The 22,216-nt window shown below is 48.2% G+C and overlaps 1 protein-coding gene across 15 annotated transcripts in view; it reads right to left on the bottom strand.

Annotated features, from left to right (window-relative positions):
• MYH14 (myosin heavy chain 14) overlaps positions 1-22,216 on the bottom strand; it is an 86,615-nt gene that overhangs the window by 5,103 nt on the left and 59,296 nt on the right. For all 15 annotated transcript variants that reach the window (XM_026014189.2, XM_026014182.2, XM_026014187.2 and 12 more), the window contains 11 exons: positions 21,373-21,579; positions 17,404-17,508; positions 17,157-17,309; positions 16,052-16,300; positions 13,152-13,364; positions 10,806-11,018; positions 9,834-9,995; positions 8,029-8,157; positions 7,351-7,439; positions 7,141-7,264; positions 668-876 (listed from right to left, as the gene is read on the bottom strand). In XM_026014189.2, the coding sequence (XP_025869974.2) occupies positions 668-876; positions 7,141-7,264; positions 7,351-7,439; positions 8,029-8,157; positions 9,834-9,995; positions 10,806-11,018; positions 13,152-13,364; positions 16,052-16,300; positions 17,157-17,309; positions 17,404-17,508; positions 21,373-21,579 (1,853 nt within the window). The remainder of the gene's footprint in view (positions 1-667; positions 877-7,140; positions 7,265-7,350; positions 7,440-8,028; positions 8,158-9,833; positions 9,996-10,805; positions 11,019-13,151; positions 13,365-16,051; positions 16,301-17,156; positions 17,310-17,403; positions 17,509-21,372; positions 21,580-22,216) is intronic.

Below are 22,216 nucleotides of genomic sequence, written 5' to 3'. Positions count from 1 at the left end.
GCTCAGATCAGCAAAACCTATCAGCCAGCCAAATACTCATGAGCAATAATAAATGGTGGTTGTTTTAAGCCACTAAAATTTAGGGTTGGTTGTTATGCAGCCAGAGCTAACTGCTACATTACTGTTTGAAGATTTATTTATTTATTTTATTAATAGCGACACACACAGAGAGAGGCAGAGACACAGGCAGAGGGAGAAGCAGGCTCCATGCAGAGAGCCTGACATGGGACTTGATCCAGGGTCTCTAGGATCACACCCTGGGCTGTAGGCGGAGCAAACCGCTGCGCCACCGGGGCTGCCCTGAAGATTTTTTTAGAGAGTGTGTGGGATCAGGGTGGAGCAAAGGGAAAGGGAGAAGCAGACTCCACACTGAGTTTGGAGCCCAACACGGGGCTTGATCCCATGATCCTGAGATCATAACCTGAGCCAAAACCAAGAGTCAGATGCTCAACTGACCGAGCCACCCAGGCGCACCCCTACATTACTGTTTAAATCATATTCTTAGTGAGACTGTAGTTACTTGCAGCCTAGAGTATCCTAAAAAATATAGGAAATCAGCACTCATTAACATTATGATGCCTTTTGGATGTTTTGAAACAGCTCTCCTTCATCTCATTGACCAGAATGTGGGGATCACCCTCCAGCTGTGCCCTCTTCTCCCACCTACCTGCTCTCCTGCTCCAGCTGTTCCTCAGCCTGGGCCAGCTTGGATTCCAGGGCGGCAATGACCATCTTCTGGCGGGCCCGAGCCCCAGCATCCTCCTCACCTAGGCGCCCCCGGAGCTCCTGGATCTGCCGCTCCAGCTGCTGTCGCCCACTCTCTGCCTTGGCTGAGAAACTACGCTCAGCTGACAATTCTGTAGTCAGTGATTCCACCTGTAGCAGTGGGAAAAGCAGAACTGTCATGGTGGAGTCTCAGAGGGAAGATGGTAGGTAAATTCAGGTACCTCCCACAATTAAATGAGTTGACAATTGTGAAGTGAACAGCACAGAGCCTGGTGCATACTAAATACCCAATAAATGTCAGCATATATTTTTTCTGGTTGGCTTATTAGCCAACAGCAGTGCCAGCCCCAGGTTTTAACCTTTTGGATAGCTTTCTGCTATTTTAGTAAGTCCACAAGACTATCACAAACTTGTTTAAATGATATAAATTCTACCTTGGACTGTGAATGAGTCTATTTGAAAGGTTATGACACTTCTTTTCACACCAGGATCATCTGGGGAGCTTGCAAAGAAGATGAGGACTGCAGGTCCTGCTCTCCAGAAATTCTGCTTCTAGCAGATCCATGAATCTACATTTTCAACAAGCACCTCAGGTGGTTCTGATACAGGTGACGTGTGGAATAATTTTAAGAAATGCCAGCTCAACAAATAGCAGCTACTACATTGAGAATGTGTAAACACACCCCTAATAATAGTCCCTGTTTATTTATTCAGCTCGTACTCCAAGTGAGGTCCTGTGCTGGGGCTAAGGAAGTGAGTCAGTTCCAGTCTGATTCATACTTTATTTCACTGTGCCCTCACAGGAACACATTGACATGGTGATTAGCATATGTTTTTAAAAAAACTTTTTAAAGATTTTATTTGAGAGAGAGCGAGCAAGAGAGAAAGCAGGGGGAGGAGCAGAGGGAGAGGGAGAAGCAGACTCCCAACTGAGCAGGGAGCCCGACCTGGGATTTGGTGCCAGAACCTTGAGATCATGATCCAAACTGAAGGCAGACACTTAACCAACTGAGCCACCCAGGTGTCCCTATACTTTATTTTTTTAAAGGAGGCTCCAAGGATGCCTGGGTGGCTCAGCAGTTGAGTGTCTGCCTTTGGCTCAGGGAATGATCCCGGAGACCCAAGATTGAGTCCCACATCAGGCTCCTTACATGGAGCCTGTTTCTCCTTCTGCCTATGTCCCTGCCTCTCTCTCTGTCTCTCATGAATAAATAAAATCTTTTCAAAAAATAAAGTAGGCTCCATGCCCAGTGTGGACCTTGAACTCATAACCCTGAGATCAAAACCTGAGCTGAAAAAAAAAAAAAAAAAAAACCTGAGCTGAGATCAAGAGTCAGACACTTAACTAAGTCACCCCGGTGCTCTGAAGCTGGTCGTTTTAAAGCTACCTGGGTTGGCATACTTTGTTACAGCTATCCTAGGAAACTAATATAATTATTAATGAGTATTGAAATCACTGTGAATTGATGGATTTAAACAGATTAGATACATTTAAAGCGGTTGTGATTATTATCCTTGTAGAAGCTCCAATGGCTCCATCTGTGGCTACCAGGAGCCTCTCCCGGTTGATGTCTAGGTGCTTTCTGGCAGAACTACACTAGCTCCCTTGATAAATGTGTTATGAACTGAATGCTCATGTCCCCCCAGATTTCCTACGTTGAAGTCCTAACCCCATTATGGTGGTATCTTGGGATGAGCCTTTGGGAGGTAATTAGGGTTAGATGAGGCAACGAGGGTGGGACCCCCATGATGGCATTGGTGCCCTTATAAGGAGCCTCCAGGGAGTGCTCTAATTTCTGCATAGGCACACACATGGTGGTTGTCTCCAAGCCAAAAGAGGTGCTATCCTCAGAATAAAATTTATCTCATTGGCATCTTGATCTTGGACTCCCAGCTCACAGAACTGTGAGAAATAATTGTCTGTTGTGTGATCCCCCACCCCATCCCCCCAACTGCTATCTGTGGTATTTTGTTATGGCAGCTTTAGCAGATTAGGGCATGGTATGATCAGATGCTCCATGTTCCTCTTGTTCATTTCCTGTCTCCAATCTGCAATTGGCCATTTGTAAAGAAGCTCTGGTTTCTTTGAGCAGGAGATGGAATTCTGGACCACAAACCTGGGTAGCAGGGATTGCTCACCACTGCTGGATTGGTTCTTGTTCTTAGGCCTGATGGGCAGAAATAGTCCCTGTGAACAAGTCCTAGTCAAAATCCTCTAGAGCCACAGGGTTCTCTTTGGTTTTAATTTCACCTCTGCCCACGACACATCTACATTTAGGTGCTCACATGGTTATGGACGCGGGTGGCAACAGAATGCAAAGATCGTGTCTTTTCTCTTGTGCTTTATCCCATGGGATGGTCTTAGAAAACACAATGCGAATTACCAATATAATTACTCAATATAGTAATACAATTTTTTTTCTTGTTTGCCCATTCTCTTAATTTAAAAATAGTTGCACTGCACACAACTGAGCAGATAGCCATTGCCTTTCTTACTCCTTTTCAGCCTTTACTCCATCTTAGAACAGTGAGCAGACTGCATGTTCATTATGCTCTCATACTGGAGAATCACCAGAACCTGGGGCTCTGGGCAGCGGCCCTCAGACATATCAAGCCTCAGAACCCAGAGGGTTTGTTAAAACACATTGCTGGGCCTCACTTCTGGCATTCCTCACTCACTTTGGCTTGGCTGAGGCCAGAGAACTTCCGTTCTCAGCAAGTTCCCAGGTAATTCTGATGCTGCCAGCCTTGGAGCCACTTTGAGAACCACCTCTGTCATAGATTCTTCAGGAATCACTTGTGGGAACATGGCCCTCCAGCTGCTGCATGCTGACAACTCGTCTGTGTCCTTTATGCTTGGAAGGAAGTCTTGCTGGATGCAAAATCCACAGCTCACATCTTTCTTTGCGAATCTTAACTATATCCTCCCATTTTCTTGCAGCACGAAATCTTGCTCTCAAAAATCTGATGAAAATCTAATTTCCTGGGCAGCCCAGGTGGCTCAGCGGTTTAGTGCCACCTTCGGCCCGGGGTGTGATCCTGGAGACCTGGGATCGAGTCCCATGTCGGGCTCACTGCATGGAGCCTGCTTCTCCCTCTGCCTGTGTCTCTGCATCTCTTTCTCCATTGTCTGCCTGTGTCTCTCATGAATAAATAAATAAAATCTTAAAATCTTAAAAAAAAATCTAATTTCCTTTTCCTTGTAGATCATGTGCTCATTTTTTCCTAGATGGTTAAGGATAGCCACTCCCCACCCCCCACCCCCAACTTGTGTGCAGTTTTACTAGCATCTGTCTTGATATTGGTTTTGATGGGTCATTATCTTCTGTGTACACAGTGTGCTCTTCTAGTATGTAGCTTTCAGCTATATTATTTCAGGAAATTTCTTGTATTATTCTCTCAGGTTTGGTCTGTCCCCCTGCCTGGGTCTTCTTCGTTGGAGACTCCCATTACCATATGTTGGATCTTCTTTGCTTCTCTTCAATATTTGCTATTTTCTTATAAATCCCTTTTTGTGTCTTTTAAAGTTTCATTTTGATTTGTTTAAAAGATTTATTTACTTAGAGAGAGAGGGAATGCATGCATGCGCAGAGGGGAAGGGTAGAGGGAGGAGAGAGTCCCAAGCGGACTCTGTGCTGAGTACAGAGACTGATGTGGGGCTTGATCCCAGGACCCTGAGATCATGACCTGAGCTGAAGTCAGACAGCTAACCCACTAAGCCACCTAGGCGCACCCCACCCCCATTTTGATTTTTAAAGACGTTCTCCTTTTCATCAACAACCAAGGATGCAGGTTGGTTATGTCATATCATTCCTTGTATGCTTGTAGGATCCTATGCTCCCTTCACCAGAGCATGGATTGGCTTACTTACCTCATTTCTAATGAGCATGTAGCACTGTTTTAGGTACTGGGGATAGAGTAGTGATCATAAGACAGAAGCCCTACTCTCGAGGTACTTACGTTATTTTTTTTTAATATTTTTAAAAATTTATTTATTTATTTATGATAGTCACAGAGACAGAGAGAGAGGCAGAGACATAGGCAGAGGGAGAAGTAGGCTCCATGCACCGGGAGCCCGACGTGGGACTCGATCCCGGGTCTCCAGGATCGCGCCCTGGGCCAAAGGCAGGCGCCAAACCGCTGCGCCACGCAGGGATCCCCGTTATTTTTTTTTTTTTTAAGACTTTATTTATTCACGAGAGACACAAAGAGATAGAGGCAGAGACACAGGCAGAAGGAGAAGCAGGCTCCATGCAGGGAGCCCGACATGGGACTCGATCCCGGGTCTCCAGGATCACACCCTGGGCCGAAGGCAGCAGTAAACCGCTGAGCCACCAGGGCTGCCCTATTTTTTTTTTTTTTTTTTAAGTAGCTTTCCACACCTAGCATGGAGCCCAACATGGGACTTGAACTCACCACCCCGAAATTGAGACTGAACCAAGATCAAGAGTCAGATGCTTAATCAACTGAGCCATTCAGGTGCCCCTCAAAGTGCTTACATTCTGTTGGGGAGATGGACAGCAGACAAACAGGTAAGTATATAATATAGTGCCAGGTAGCAGTAAGTGATCTGAAGGAGATTAAAGCAGAAAGAATGGAGGGTAATTATGGGAGAAAGGGTGGCTGTTTCACCCAGGGTGGTCAGGGAAGGCTCTTCTGAAGGAATGAGACATGGGTGGTCTCGTGTAAGAGCTTTCTCTCAGTATGTGGGAATAGCAAAAGGAAAGGCCCTGAGGTAGGAATAAACTTGGCAGAGTCAAGGAATAGCGAGAAGGCTGGTGTGGATAGAGCAGAGTCAACCAGGGATGACAAAGGGTTAGAGATAAGGTCTGAGCTGCCCTTGGCCAGGGACTAGAGTGTGCAGCCTTTATGACTGGGCTTTCATTCTGAGTGAGGTCATCATCCTGGAGTATGACTGCCTCTCCTACTGGTCTAGGTTCTCTGCAAGGGCTGAGCTGGGGTCTTACTCTTCTCTGAATTTTGACAGCAGTGACAGGACATGGCTCCTGAGAGGCCTCAAAATGTGTCTTTAAAAATTGGGACACCTGGGTGGGTGGGTCAGTGGTTAAGTGTCTGCCTCTGGCTCAGCGCATGATCCCATGGTTCCAGGGTCGAGTCTCACATTGGGCTCCCTGCATGGGGCCTGCTTCTCCCTCTATGTCTCTGCCTTTCTCTCTCTCTCTCTCATGAATAAATAAATACAATCTTTAAAAAAAAATTAATGAGAGGCACCTGGGTGGCTCAATCAGTGAAGTGTCTGACTCTTAATTTGGCTCAGGTCATGACCTCAGGGACGTGGGATCAAGCCCATGGTGGGAATGGAACCTGCTTAAGATTCTCTCTCCTTCTCTCCCTGCCCCTTCCCACCATCCCCCTCTTTCACACACGCTCACATGTTCTCTCTCTTAAATTAAAAAAAAAATTAATGAAATAGTGGTGACATGTGTCTCTCTCTCTCTGGAAATCCCATCCCTCCATTGTCTGCCTGACAAACTTTTTTTCTTTTTTTTAAAGATTTTATTTATTTATTGATGAGAGACAGAGAGAGACAGAGAGAGAGACAGAGGCAGAGACACAGGCAGAGGGAGAAGCAGGCTCCATACAAGGAGCCCGACATGGGACTCAATCTCAGGTCTCTAGGATCATGCCCTGGGCTGAAGGTGGCGCTAAACCTCTGAGCCACCCGGGCTGCCCTAAACTCTTTCTTCAAGATTTCTTAAGATATTTCCTCCATCAGGAAGTCTTCCCTGATAGCCCCTTAACCTCCAGGTTGGGTCAGTATTCTCCTCACAGTGTCCTGTGCTTCCTCCATTTTCATTTATACTTCTGTATTGGGATAGTCTGTCTCCTTAAAGGCAGAGACCTGGAATGATCCATCACCAGGTCCCCAGCACCCCACAGAATGGGACCTGAGCCTCCAGAAGCTTCCAACAGTATTTATAAATAAATACACAAATGAAAATATGCGTTTCTGTCTGCCTAGGTTCTACTTATGCTTTCAAATCCCAGCAAATATCTCTCCTTCCACATATTTTATGATTCTTACAGAGAGTTCTTTCCCTCCTTCCCTTTCTCTCTACCTCTGTCTGTCTCTCTGCTGGGCCCCACATACTTCTATTATCACACATGCCACCCCACCCATAGACACTGAGTTCCAGGTCTATGTTCCCAGGGAACTCTGGAGGACAGAGACCCCACATAATTCATGTCTGGATCCAGCCCTTGAGAAGCTTCAGAAACACAAGTGAATGAATGCATCAGTGCCTACCCCCACCACCCTCAAAAACTCCTATTCAACCATGAAAACCCAACCTAGATATCCCCTTCTCCTTTACCTGTTGAATAAAATGACTGAAGATTATGGTCCCAGGTCAGCGGAGGCCCAGGCCATCAGGGGGTGACAGTTATGCTCACCTGCAGGAGCAGCTTGCGGTAGCGGTCATTGAGCAGCTCCGCGTTGCTCTGCTCCTCCTCCAGCTCTTCTTCCATTTGACCCAGGCGCCCCTCCAGCTGACGCTTCTCTTCCAGAATAGCCGTCCTAAGGACAACGGGAATAGGGGAGGGTGGGCAGGCCGAATGGCCAGGGTCCGGGCCCTGCCCCACACACTACAACTGGCCACTCACTTGCTAAGGCTGCCATTAGCCACCTCGTCTGCCATCTCATCCCGCTCCTGCTGGATTTGCCGCCGGGCACGATCTGAGGCGGCCAGTTCCTGTGATGATAGAGAGGGGTGGTAGTCAGCAGTGGCGATGGGACACTATCCTAGCATGGGGCCTCCTTGCCCCTCACACCTCAGGTCTCTTGGCCTTGTCTTCAGTGCAAATGAACATCCCCATCCCTGGGCAGCCTTGGAATGAAATTCTACCTACAGGCAGACGTCTCCACAGAGCCCCTGACCCCACCACCTCTAGTTTCCCGGCCCCATGCCCCTCCCCCTCCGCATGGCCTCACAGAGCTCAGCATCTCCTTTCAAACCTGCTCCTGCTCCAGGCTCCCCTAGGCACCAGGCCTGACCCTCCGGGCTCTCCTCACCTCCTCTGCCCCCTTACAACCCACAGCCCTATCCATGCCCACCATTACTCTTGTGTCTCCCCTCCCTGCATCCCCACCGCCCCAGCTCAGGCTTTATCCTCTCTCCAGCCTCCTTGACTCCAAGCTCCTCCTACTTTGCTCAGAATCCTTCCAGGGCTCCCTAGTGCCCTGGAGCCCAGCCTGTGGGCTCCGCACGCCCCCTGCCTCCAATCCCCAGCGCCCCGCCCACCACCTACCCCTTCCCAGGGCCACGCCCATCCAGGCCTCACCTCCTGCAGCCGCAGCACCTCTGCCTCCAGCGCTTTGAGGCGCTTCTCATTCTCCCGGTTCTGGGCAAAGATTTCCTCCCGGGAGCTGCGCGTCTCTTCCACCTCCCGCCACAGCTCCTTCATCTGGGTCTGGGCCGAACAAAGCATGTGAGCGGTGCGGCCAGGTGGTGGCTCACGGGGAAGCCTCTCCCCTCGCCTCCGCCCTGCGGGAGTGCTCCGGAGCTCCTCTGCTCCCGGAAAACAAGCAAAGCCCTGCAGCCGGCCCCAGCCCCTCCCCATCTCTGGGCTTCGGCTACCTCCAGTTTATATAAGTAACACCTTAAAATTAAAAGTCAGCATGAAATGGGTGTAGTATTTGGACTCTGCAGTAATAATTATGCTGGCACACTCTTGCTGATCATTTACCGCGGGCCAGGCCCTTTTATGTACTGACTCCCTTAATCCTCACAACTCCAGCTGGTGGGATTAGTTTCCTCCCCAGTGGACACATGGAGCAAATGAGGCGCAGAGAGGTTCCGCAATAAGCCAGCCGAGCGTGGTTAATGGCAGAGTCAGGACTTGAACCCAGGCCATCTGGCCTCAGAATTTACACTTCTAGTCACTTTACTATGCGGTCACACCACTAAGTGTGTAAAGATGCCAGTGTAAGGCTTTTCTCTTCAATAGCGCTTAAAGAAAAGTGAAACCCAAACTTGATGTCCATCACTATTAAAAAAAAAAAAAAAAAACTCTGAAAGGATGGTGAGGATAGCGCTGGGGGTGGTACTAGCAGGATCATCGCTCTTATGAAGGATCATCGCTGTTATTAATATTATTACTTGCTTGATAATAACAGCTTTTCAGTGCAGGTACTTTTTCTCAGGGATGACATAATTGGTAATTTTTACTTTTTGGGGAGGGATCTTTTTATCCCCGTGTTGCTCACTGGGAAGATATAGCAAGGACATATGTTGTTTTACATTTTCTAGTGGCCACATTAACAAGGTAAAAAAAAAAAAATGGCTGAAAGTAGTTTGAACACAATATTTTTATTCCGCCTGACCTATCCAAAATGTTATTTCCATTTACAATCACTATAAAAATTGAGATAGTTTACTGTTTTGTTTTGTTTTTTTGTACTAAGTCTTCAGAATCCAGCATGTGATTTGGATTTCAGCCCCACCACATCTTAGATGCCCAATAGCCACATGGGGCTGGCTGTATTGGATAGCCCAGTTCTATACTTTAAAAAAAAAAAAAATAGACTTGGGACGTCTGGGTGGCTCAGGGGTTCAGCATCTGCCTTTGGCTCAGGGTGTGATCCTGAGATCTTGGAGTCCCACATAGGGCTCCTACATGGAGCCTGCTTCTCTCTCTCTGTCTCTCATAAATTAAAAAAAAAAAAAATTAGACTTTACACAGACACATCATTATCATGAAAGAAAAAAATTTTAAGTAATCTCTACTCCAGCCTGGGGCTGGAACTCTCGACCCAGAGATCAAGAGTCAGAAGCTCCACCAAATGAGCCAGCCAGGTACCTATTTCCCCCCACCCTCCAATTTCTTTTAAACAACCAGGTATAGATTTCATATTAGGGGAGGAACCCTAAGGCATTTCCATCTCAAAAATTAAGTAAAATGAGGAAATTGGACTCCAAAAAAAAAAAAAAACCCAAAAAACTAAGTATCCTAAGTAAAGGAAATAAAAAATATAAAAAGGAGCAAGTGAGCCTTTGGTGCTTGGATGTTTATAGAGTGGTGCAGAGGAGGTGTGTGTAGGGGGAACAGCGGGACTGGCTCATGGTGGGCTTGAGCCCGACCCCTACCTGCATCTTGCGGAGCTGCTTCACCGCTTCCTCCTTGCCCTGCACCCCCATCGCGTTCTGGGCTCTCAAGTCCTCTACTTCGGCCTCCAGCTTCTTGCGGGCGGCCACAGCCAGGGCGCGTTGCTTGCGTTCCTCGTCCCGCTCCACCTCTGCATCCCTCAGCTGTGGGGAGGACGGGAGCGGTAGGCTCAGGGGACGAAGGTCCAGCCTCCCTCTACATGCTAGTGACCTAGATGTCCACCCACCAGCCCCTGTCCAGGCCAGCAGCGCCATTCCTCCTGTGCTCTGTCACCGGAGCCCTGGCTCTGGGCTTATCCTTCCCTGCCTTTGGTCCAGCCTCTGCTCTGCTCCCAACTGTCCCCTGCAGCCCATTCCCGCACAGCTCCAGAAGGTCTTTCTACATTCAGAGCTGCCCTGACCCTCCCATGCTCAGCACTCAGTACCAGCCAGCTTCAGACCACAAGAAAGCCCTCCACTGGATGGGTCAGAAATGGATGCTGCAGACCACAGGGAAAGGGGAATGAGTAAATGAATGAGGGAGGAAGGCTGTGGATAGAGGGGTGTAGAGGAGCTGGTCCATGAGCGATGGATGAGCACTTGGGCAGGCTGGGGAAGTTAGGAGCGGCTGGGGAGAGGAAGTTGCTGGAAAGGGTTAGTAGGGCAAATGGAGAAGCTGGACACAGATGTGGCTGCATAGAAGCATTGGTTGGTGGGGGGGCTGTTTGTGGGTGGGGGGCTGGGTGAATGGTTCAGTGGTGATGTCTGATCCAGGGCATGTCAGTCGGTCAGTGGGACATGTGTGTGGGTTCAGGGGTTATGGTGGATGAAGGCTGGGGAACAGGAAGGCCTTGGGAAGAAACACTGAGCAGCAGGTAGGTTAAGACTTTGCTGTCTCCTCTTTTAGCCTCCGGGCACCAGAGCCCTCCCAGCTGGGTGGGCAGGCGCCCTGCAGCCTCCAGCCTGGTCTCCTACCTGCTTGGCCAGCTGTCGCCGCCTCTCCTCGCCAGCCTCATCTCGGCTCTGCAGGTCGCGCTCGTGCTGCGCCTTGAGAGCCTGCACGGTCACTTCCAGCCGCAGCTTGGCGTCCTCGGCTGCCGTCAGCTCATCCTCCAGCTCAGTCACCTGTGCTCGCAGGTCGTTGGCTGTCTGTTCTGCTGCCCGGCGGGATCGCTCCAGCTCATGCGCCTGGGGGGATGGGAAGGTGAGCTCTGGGCTCCAGGGTCTTGGGGAGGTGGGGGAGGGGGGCAGGATCCTAGATCTCTCGGAGGACAGAGTGAAGGAAGCTTTAATGGACAAGCTGATGCGCACATTCTGGTTTGCTCATTCATTCACCATTGCCCAGGGCAGCTAGTTACTCTGTGTCTCCTGCCAAATCATCCTAAAACAATTCATTAATAACCGATGTGTGCAAGTTCTGTTATCTGCAGGCCCTGAGAATCTGGTTCAAGTGTTTGTTAGGCCAGCTGACTCTCACTCACGGTGGATTACTTCCTCGTGGGTTTTGAGATTTTTGCATCGTGAGCTGACTTCCCTGGAGCTTCAACTCTGGGAATCCTGTGCAGATCTGGGTTGGAGGCACATAGCTCCAGAGTTGAGTGTTGCTGTGTGTTGGACTCCCCAGGATAGTACCATTCCACCATCTACTGTGATTTTTTTTTCTCAGCATGAGGGTTCCCAGAACTTCCAGGGAGTTGTAAATTAAAATCCCAAACACTGTTGGAAGACAGATTTGGGCTTATGAGTTCTGAGACCCCAAGCCCCGTGCCTATGCCTCTCCTTTAACTGTCACCTTCTCAGAGGAGCGTCCCTTGGCTTGTCGGGGCCTTTCTGTTACCCAAGCTGCTGCCCCGAGCCCCTCTCTGACTCAGCCTTAGTCACAACAGTCATTTAACATGAGCTTATGTGTCTTCTTATGCAACATCCACCCCCTACACTGGACTGTGAGTTTCATGGGGCAGGGACTGTATCTATGTGTCACTACTGCCCAAAGAACCTCATGGAAATTCTCATCAGTGACAGTATCTACCTCCTGCCCTTGGAAGACGCCAACCTATTGGCGTCTCCCTTCCTATTTGGCACCTGCCAATCAGTTTTGTTTACTGGAAGGAGTTAAATTTTCTCCCATCAACATCCTATTAGAACAAAGTAGGCCTTTTGGAGTAACCATGAACAACTTGACAGTTTTCCCAAAGGAGAGACCTTAGTAGTTTGAGCATGAGCTGGATTTTAACTCTGGTATCCCTGGGGCTGCAGGCCAAGGGTATGTCATGGGGTTCAGGGGTTCCCTCCAGACTTGGCTGAAAGCTCCATCAGATCAACACCAGAGTGTGTGGAGAAGATAAAGCTCTTATCTGCTGCACCCATGAGAGAGTGTTGTTGGCAATAAGAAAGGGCACTGGAAGTGTGTCTGCTCAAAGCCTCACTGAAACACAAATCCTGTCAGTGCCTCCTATCATCAGTCAGGGTGGTGGGTGTCCCTGGGCTGTCCTTGCTGCTGCTCCATAAGTATATTTATTGGGCAGAATGGATACAATAGAGGGTGTGGTGGACCTTTCTAGAAGGCTGGGATGTGGGCTGAGTGAGTGGTGACTGAGGACTGGCCTAGGGGACTCCCTGTTGGCCCTGGGAGACTCATTGACCTGTGATTCGGGGGGGAAGAGAGAGACCTGGGGGGAGCCTCTATGTGCTCAGTGGGGTTGAGGGTGGCAAGGCAGGATGTCCTCACACTGGGTATGTGGTATGTGTGAGGGGATGTGTGTGATGTGTGAGGGGATATATGTGTGTGAGAAGGTATATGTGTATGTGATGTGCGTGGTGTGTGTGAGGGGTATATGTGTGTGTGGTGTGTGTGCAGTATGTACACACGATGCGTGGTACATGTGTGGTGTGTGTGAGGAAATGTATGTGTGTGTGGTGTGTATGTTACGTGTGGTGTGTGCATGTGCATAGACTCATGTTTGGGTTCTCAGATTGCACGTAGTGTGTAAATTCTCTTTATGTTCTCTGGAAGATTCTCCTCTTGTTATGCATGTGTATGTGAACATGCATGTTGAGGAATGGCTCTCCTTACTTCCTGCATGTGTGTATGAACATATGTGTCTGGTGGAAGATTCTCCTCACACTCTGTGTATATTATGTGAGCATGTATGCTTGGTCAGCAGCTCTCCTATCATTCTGTGCTTGGCATGAACATGTAACTCTGATGGATGATTCTGTGATCCATGCATAAGAGCACACACATGTGTCTGTGTCTCCCAACATCAGGTGTGCATGCAGTTGTCCACACGTGTGTCTTGTGGAGTGGGGGCCCCTGCTCACGTTCTTGCCGACGTCATCCTTACTGCTCAGCAGTGCTTCCATCTCTGCCCGCAGGGCCCGGTTCTGCCGCTCCAGCTCCTCACGTGCTTCCTGCTCCTCCTCCAGTGCCCGAGTCAGTGACAGGGTCCGAGCCTCACGCTCCCGGCCCTCCGCCTCGACCCGCTCACGTTCCTCCACCGCCCGTAGGACAGCTGCCTTCTCCTCTGCCAGGAGCTTCCAGGTTGAGGGAGATGGGGTGGGGGAAATAGATTAGCTGAAAGGAGTGTACAAGTAGATGGGGAAGAGGGAGCAGCCAGGGACAGAGAGAGAGACAGACAGACAAAGGCAGAGACACAAGACGGAGGTAGAGGGATTAAAGTTGCAACTGTGTCCCTGACCAGCCCAGCTCTTGAGTGGATCAAAGTGAGGAGCCCCTCATTCTAGAAACCTGACAGAGGAAAGAGTGTTTCTTGCTCCTGGGGTAGTGGTACAAAAGACATGTATACCATTTTTACAATGTACTTCAACCTTTGTTGGCTTTTTTTTTAAGGCACAGAAATCAACAATAATAATAATAAATAATAATAAAACAAGATCTGACAAGAGGGAAGAGAACAGGGATCATAGTCAAGAGAAAAACCAGTCCATGGAAACAGACCAACAGATGACCTCATCACTGGGATTTATCACACAAGGACTATAGTTAAAGTCATAATCATAGTTAAGATTAGTAAATTTCAGGACCAGATGGATACAGTGGGTGAAGACCCAAGGTTATTTCAGGAGGGGTTTGAAACTAAAACAGAACCAACTAGAAAGGCCAGGACTGAAAAGCATGGTATCTGAAATAAAAAAGTCATTGGAGGAAATCGAGAGCAGACTGGACACTTCAGAAGAACCAGTAAACTTGAAAGCAAGTTGAGAGAAATTATCTAAATAGAGTAAAAAAATGGGATCCCTGGGTGGCTCAGTGGTTTAGCGCCTGCCTTCGGCCCAGGTCGTGATCCTGGAGTCCTGGGATCGAGTACCCCATCAGGCTCCCTGCATGGAGCCTGCTTCTCCCTCTGCCTGTGTCTCTGCCTTTCTCTCTCTCTCTGTGTCTCTTATGAATAAATAAAATCTTTAAAAATAGAAAGAAAGAAAGAAAGAAAGAAAGAAAGAAAGAAAGAAAGAAAGAAAAATAGCATCAATAATATGAAATGCTTGGAAATAAATCTGATGAAAAATGAGAAAGATGTACACTGAAAAGTACAAAAAGTAAAGGTGATCTAAATAAATGGGCACATCTACCACATCTCCAGGCCAGAAAACTCAGTATTGTTAGGATGTCAATTCTTCCCTGATTAATCTATAGATTCAACAAAATCCCAAATCAAGAGGATTTTCTTTCTGTGTGCAGAAACTGACAGATTCTAAAATACATGTGGAAATGAGAAGGACCTGGGAAAAGCAAAAGAACTTTGAAAAAGAAGGAAAAAAATGGACAACTAACACTACCCGATTTTTAATATAAATGCAAAAATGAGTCAGTAAAGAGATTCTTTCAGCAGTGTCTGAACAATTCAATAGCCACGTATAAAAAATTAATTTGGAGCCATACTAGCACAATATAAACAAATTAACTCAAACTGGATCACAAACATATATATAAAACTGAAAAGTAGAAAATTTCTGGAAAAATATAGGAAATCTCTGTGACTGAGTTAGGTAAAGTCTCCTCAGACACAACACTGAAAACCACAGTCCACAAAGCGACAATTTAATAAACTGGACTTCATCAAAATTCAAACCTCCTGCTCTTTGAAAGACTCTAACGAAGAATTAAAAGGCAAGCCACAGACTAGATGAAAATAGTTGCAAAATAATACATCTGCTAAAGAACTTTTATTCACCATATATAAAGAACTTCCAATTCAATAATGAAAGAAACAACTCCCACCCCAAAAACAAAACAAAAAAGGGGAAACAACCTAATTTTAAAAAGTGGACAGAAGATTTGAACAGACACTTCACCAAAGAGGTATACATGGCAAATAAGCACATGAAAGACACTCAGTGTCATTGCTCATTAGGGAAATGTGAATTCAAACCACTACACCTTATTAGAAAGACTAAGGTTTTATCCATAATAGGCAAAAACTAGAAATAACTCAAATGTTCAACAAGTTAATGGTTTTCAAAATGTGGTTTATCTATACAGGAATAATACTTGGCAGTTAAAAAAAAGGAATACAAAAAAAAAAGGAATACATTATTATAAATTTTTTTTATTAAGTTTTCTCTATGCCCAATATGGAGCTCAAACTCATGAACCTAAAATCAATAATCACAAGCTCCACCAAGTGAGCCAGCCAGATGCCCTGAGGAATGAATTATTAATCCATGCAAAAACATGGATAAATCTCAAAATAATTCTGAGATTTATTTTTTAAGTTAATTTATTTATTCATGAGAGACACCGAGAGAGAGAGGCAGAGACATAGGCAGAGGGAGAAGCAGGCTCCACGCAGGGAGCCTGATGTGGGACTTGATCCCAGGACTCCAGGATCACGCCCTGGGCTGAAGGCGGGCGCTAAACCGCTGAGCCACCCAGGGATCCCCTGCATCAGGCTTTGTGCTGAGCGTAGAGTCTGCTTGAGGTTCCCTCCCACCCTCCCCCTGCTCATACACGAGTTCTCTCTCTTAACAAAAACAACAAAAAAAGTGGGTACTGCCAATAATTATTTTGGGACAGGAGACATAAACCAGGATGGATGAGGGGTTCCTATTTTACAGAAGCATAGAGGGAAGAAGCATCTTGCCCTAGGGTCCCCCCAGGTTCATAGTGGAGCCTGACATCTCCTACTCCTGACTGCACACAATGACCGTGGGGGCGCCAGTGAGCATCCTGATTGCCCACCGGGTTGGGTGAGGTGCCCTACCTGGTCGAACTTGCGCTGCTTCTTCTCCAGTGTGCTCACGAGCTGCCGCTGCTGCTCCAGGTCCACGGTGGCATCGTCCAGCTCCTGCCGCAGCTGGCGGCGGCCCCGCTCCAGCCGCTCCACCGCCTCAGTTTTTTCTGCCAGGCGCAGGCTTAGGGCCTCAGCCTCGCGGGCTGCCCGGCGCCGGGCCTCCTCTCCTGCTTCCAGGGCTCCTGCCTCCTCCTCCTGGCGCCGCCGCCACTCTGAGAGCTGGGGGTGGGTCATGGGATGAGGAGAAAGGGTGGGTGACTGTCATGGCTGTGACCAGACCAAGGTGTGAGTTGGCAGTGCCCTACTTCCCAGACAAGGAGCCTGAGGCCTGAGGAGAAAAGGGACTCGTTGTACTGGGTTCTTCTGCTTTGGAGTAGGCTTGAGGTTGTGAGTTCTATGAACCTCAGCTTCTTCAGGAGATGAAAATTACTCCCATCAGGACCCAGAAGATGAATCAGACCCGGACTCCACCCTGGGGAGGACTCCATTCTGATGGGGGAGACTGAGCATCAAGGCCAGGGTGGTGGAGGCTAAGGGAGAAGCAGCATGGCAGCCACGGGAACCCACAGGAGGAATTTAGAATCTGTTCAGAACATTCAAGAGAGACTTCCTGGAAGAGGGGACATTTGAGATGGATCTTGAAGTATGCATAGGAAGCTGCCAGTTGAAGAAGGATATTTAGAGGCATGCAGTCATCACTCATTCATTCAACAGACATTTCTCCAGGCATCCTATATGCCAGGCTCTAGGTTCGCCTGTGTTGAAGACCAAGACTTAACTTTGATGGGTTCCACTTTCAAGGAGCTCCCATTCTGGTGTGTGTGGGGACCCATGGGCAGAGAGAGTTCCAGCCCAAGGTGATTGGAATGGGGATGAGAATACAAAGGGCTTGGGAGCTCAGAGTGGGGTGGTGAAGGGCAGGCTGTGGCTGAGGGAGAGTCAGAGACAAGAATGGGGGTCTCCCGGGGGTCCGGCCTAGGACTGGGTGGGCAATGGGGCCATCCCTGAGCTGAGGAACCCAGAGGAGTGGGTTGGGACTGGAGGCCCCACCAGGTCTCCCTCCAGGACTGCTCACCTGGGCCTGGGCGGTCTGTAGCTCGCGGCCTGCCCGCTCCCTGGCGGCTGCCTCCTCCTCCAGCTGTTCCCGCAGCCCCGCCACTTCAGCCTCCAGGGCTCGCGCCTTGGACCCCAAGGCCAGCTTCGCTCTACTCTCCTCCTGAAGCATCTCCTACAGGTGGTGGAGGAAATGGAGATAAGGTGAAGGCAGAGGGTGGAGAGCCATGGTGGGGGCGATGCTGGGGGTTGAGGGGGGCGGGCCTCACCTGAGCGTCATGTAGCTGGGCCTCTGAGCTGCTCAGCTCCTTGCTCAGCCGGATGGCTCTGGACTCGGCCTCACTCAAGGCCCCGGACACATTCTCCAGTTCAGCCTGCGGGGAAGGGGCACCTTCCAATGGTGACTTCCACCTGGCTGCCCCCAGCCACTCCATCCCCTCCAATCCCTACCACACCAGGCTGGTGGGGATGGCAAGTAGGGCAGATGCTGTAGAAAACAGCCCACTGGTTCCTCAAACACTGAAACACAGAGTCTCCTTATGGCCCAGCAATTCCCCTCCTAGGCATGGACCCAAGAGAACTAAAGACCTATGTCTATGCAAAATCTTGTATGGGAATGTCCAGGGAGCACCATTCACCACAGCTGAAAGGTGCGAATAGCCTACCTGTCCATCAGCTGATGGACAAAATGATGCAGATGAACAAAATGTGGCATAGCCAAATGATGGAATATTATTTGACAGGACAAAGGGATGAATGAATCTGACACGTGCTACAGCATGGGAGAACCTTGAAAACATGACTGCTGGGTGCAAGTAGCCAGACCCAAAAGGACACATATCATATGAGTCCACCAATGTGAAATGCCCAGGATAGGGAATCTAAAGAGATAGGAAGGAAATTTGTGGTTGTGGGGGGAGGGGGGGGTAATGGGGGGAAGGCTGGGGAATGGTAGCTGAAGAATACAGTATTTCTTCCAGGGGGTGATGAAAATGTTCTAAAATTAGATTAAGGTGATGGCTGTACAACTCTAGGAATGCACCAAAAACCAATGAATTGTACACTCTAGATGGGTGAACTATACAGCATATGAGGGTTTTTTTTTTAAGATTTTATTTTTTCATGAGAGACACACAGAGAGAGAAAGAGAGAGAGGCAGAGACACAGGGAGAGGGAGAAGCAGGCTCCATGCAGGGAGCCTGATGTGGGACTTGATCCTGGGACTCCAGGATCACGCCCTGAGTCAAAGGCAGACGCTCAACTGCTGAGCCACGCAGGCATCCGTATAGGAGTTCTTTTTAAAATAAAATATTTTATTGGGACACCTAGGTGGCTCAGTGGTTGAATGTCTGCCTTTGGTTCAAGGCATGATCCTGGGGTCCCAGGATCGAGTCCCACATCAGGCTCCCTGTGGGGAGTCTGCTTCTCCCTCTGCCTATGTCTCTGCCTCTCTCTCTGTGTCTCTCATAAATAAATAAAATCTTTAAAAATATATTTTATTTATTTATTTGAGAGAGACAGATAAAGAATGCATGAGCAGGGGAGGGGGAGGGGCAGAGGGAAAAGCAGACTCCTCATGGAGCAGGGAGCTCAATGTGGGACTCCATCCTAGAACCCCAAAATCATGACCTGAGCCCAAGGCAAGGCATATACTTCACTGAGTGAGCCACCCAGGGGCCCCCAGCATATGAGTTCTATTTCAACAAAGCAATTTCCCTCCCCCACCAAAAGTTTTCACAATGATCCTGGCCTCACATTTCTTCCCATTAGGAATCGGATAACAGCTCACCACCTCCTTCCCCCAGACTGTCATCTCCAGGAGGGTAGGTCCTCATCTGTTTTGTTCCCTGCTGTGTCCCCAAGGCCCAGGAAAGGGCCTGGCACATAGTAGGTGCTCAGGAAATGTTTGTGGGATGAGACTCTCTGGTGTTGTGTCTTGCCCTGGACCACCTGCTCTCCCTTTCTGGGGTTCACTTAGGGAACAAGGTTGGGTTCAAATTCCAGCTGGTAAGAAAATTTATCTTGGAAATGAGACAAGAAGATAACCAGGTGTCCTTCTCCCCCCTGCCCCAGTCTCTATCACATTAGGAGGCATATGTGACCAGTTTATCTCATTATTAGCCATGTTAAATTTGAGTATTTCATTCAGCAGCCAGAGTTCTCCACTGTATAAGTACTTTTCTCTCTTGTATTTATTTATTTGTTTGTTTGTTTGTTTGTTTGTTTATTTTAAAGGACTTTATTATTATTATTTTTAAAGATTTTACTTATTTATTCATGAAAGACACAGAGAAAGAGGCAGAGACATAGGCAAAGGCAGAGGGAGAAGCAGGCTCAATGCAGGGAGCAAGATGCGGGACTCAATCCGGGGTCTCCAGGATCATGCCCTGGGCAGAAGGCAGACATTTAACCACCAAGTCACCAGGTGTCCCTGTATTTATTTATTTATGTATTATTTCTTTCTTTTTAGGTAATCTTCACACATAACATGGGGCTCAAACTCATGACCCCAAGGTTAAGAGTCGCATACTCTACTGATTGAGCCAGCCAGGTGCCCCAAACTAGGTGTCTTTCTGACATCATAGAACAAGACTGTCTAACCAGCCCACCACAGGTTCACCTTACTCTCCAGGGGAAGGAAGCCCACTGGTTTCACACATCAACCCTATGAGGTGATACAATTACTATTCCCAGTTTACATAAAGGAAGCTGACACAGAAAAGTTAGGAAATTTGCCCAAGATCACACAGCTACCAGAAGGGGGACTGAGCCAGGGCTGTGCTGTCCAATACGGTAGCCACCAGCCATATGTGGCTACTTACATTTAAAAACTAAAATTAAATAAAAGTAAAAATCCACCACCTCAGCTGTGTTTGCTACATTTTCAACGTTCAGTGGCTGGATTGCACAAATATAGAACATTTCCATCACTGAAGAAACTTCTAGTGCTGGCTGGAACTCCTACTGCCAACCACCAAACTCTACTTCTGGTGTCACTTTCATTTGTGTCATACGTAAAATGTTTACTACAGTGACCACTAGGTAGCATGATTTCATCCGGGGCAGATCCTGGCTGCCCCCCCCCCCCCCCCCCCCCCCCCCCCCCCGGCCCCGCTGCCCTTTAATCCACTCTTTCTGGTCCCACTATGATAGTCTATTCACTAGGCCCATGGCTATCACCTGGAAACTACATTTCCCAGCCTCCCTTGCAGTTAGTTGTGGTCATTTGATCATGTGATGACAACCAAAGGAATACAAGCAAAGTGATATAAGCAAGTTTACCACTTCCTCTCTTTCCCCCTTCCTAAGCAGGAGCACAGATGTACCCATAACCCAGATTTGAGTCTGAAGATGAGGGCAATGCTCTCAGGGATGGTGGCATGACAAGAACAAGGAACCTGGATTTTGAGTGACCTCATGGAGCATAGTATCCTACCAGCTTCCACTGCTTTCCCTGAGTCTCTTTCTCAACAGGGAGACACAGGTCTTTTATTAAAGCTGATGGATTATGGGGGTGCCTTTGGTTATATCGCAACTTTTACACTAATACGCTATTTTAATCTGGAAACTAAAAACTGTAATGATGTTTTCCCCTGGAGGAGCTGGGCAATTAAAAATCATTCTTCCTGGGGCACCTGGCCAGCTCAGTTGGTAGAACATTTGACTCTTGATCTCAGGGTTGTGAGTTTGAGCCCCATGTTGGGTGTAGAGATTACTTAAAATATTTTTTTAAATTATTTTTTAAAGTAGTTTTTTCCTTCATCCTTTCTGCTTATTTGTATTCTCAGTAATGTTGGCCATTTAAAGAAACATAAAATTAAAACTTAAAAGTCCACATTTTTTTTAACAGTAATGGTATGATATCATCCCTACAGTATTCCATGTGTTCACACTGGACTTTTCTAATCAGAATCCAGATTATTTAAGGCTTCTAGGAGAGTGGGGAGTCATGGTAGGGTCAGGCAAGCCTGGGTTCGAGTTTTGGCTCTGAGGGGTCTTAGACAATCTGCTTCACTTTGCTGGGCCTCAGTTTTCTCATATGCAAAAGGGGAACAATATTAGCACTTCCTTAAAAGGAGAGTCAGGAAGATTTAGGGAAATACATAGGATATTTGGTGTATAGTAATTGCTCACTGAATACTAGCTCTTCATGTGTGATCACGTTGGAAGAGTTGGAAGGGCTGTTGTGGACCAAACAGAAGCCCAGATAGGGTTCCTGCCCAGGCCGCCCCACTCACCTGGGCTCGCTGAAGCTTCTCAGCAGCCTCGGCTCGTGCCCGCTCCCCGTCGCCAGCCCGGCCCTGAACTTCCTGCAGCTGTGACTCCAGGCGGCGTCTCCGCTGCTCGCCCTCGTGACGTGAGGCCTGCAGGCTGCTCAGCTCCGACCGTAGCTCAGACACTTCAGTCTCCAGGGCCAACCGGGTCTTCTCCCATGTACCTTTGCTCTGGCAAGTGAGAGAGACCAGTAAAGAAGTATACTTTCCCCCTCAACCAGAGCAGGCATATTCCTGCCTCAGGGCCTTGGCACTGGCTATTCTCTTTGCTTGGGACTCCTCACTGGTCCTTAAAATACTCAGACACATTTCTGCCTCAGGGCCTTTGGACTGGCTTTTCTCTCTGCCTGGAACACGTTTCCCTGTGACACTAGATGGCTCACTCCTTACTTCCTTTAGTCTTCTACTCAGGTGTGCTCTGTGATGTCTCTTTTTGAAGTCACAACCCCTCAACCCCTTTGTTTATTGTTGTTTTCCCAGAGCTTTTTTTTTTTTTTTTTTTTACTAAAGATTTTATTTATTCATGAGAGACGTACAGAGAGAGAGGCAGAGACATAGGCAGAGGGAGAAGCAGGATCCATGCAGGGACCCTGATATGGGACTGGATCCTGGGACTCCAGGGTCACTCCCTGAGCCGAAGGCAGACGCTCAGCCGCTGATGCCGCTGATCAGGCATCCCTCCCAGAGCATTTATTACCCCAATATACATGAGGAATGGGTTGCTATTTAGCCTTTGGCTCGCCTGGTAACATGTGAACTCCACAACGGAAGGGGATATGGGTTGTTTTGCACACTGCTGGGTCCCCAG

The sequence above is a fragment of the Vulpes vulpes genome, chromosome 1 (assembly GCF_048418805.1).
Source record: "Vulpes vulpes isolate BD-2025 chromosome 1, VulVul3, whole genome shotgun sequence".
Classification (NCBI taxonomy): Eukaryota; Metazoa; Chordata; class Mammalia; order Carnivora; family Canidae; genus Vulpes; species Vulpes vulpes.
This window is presented reverse-complemented; position numbering and strand designations above follow the sequence as displayed.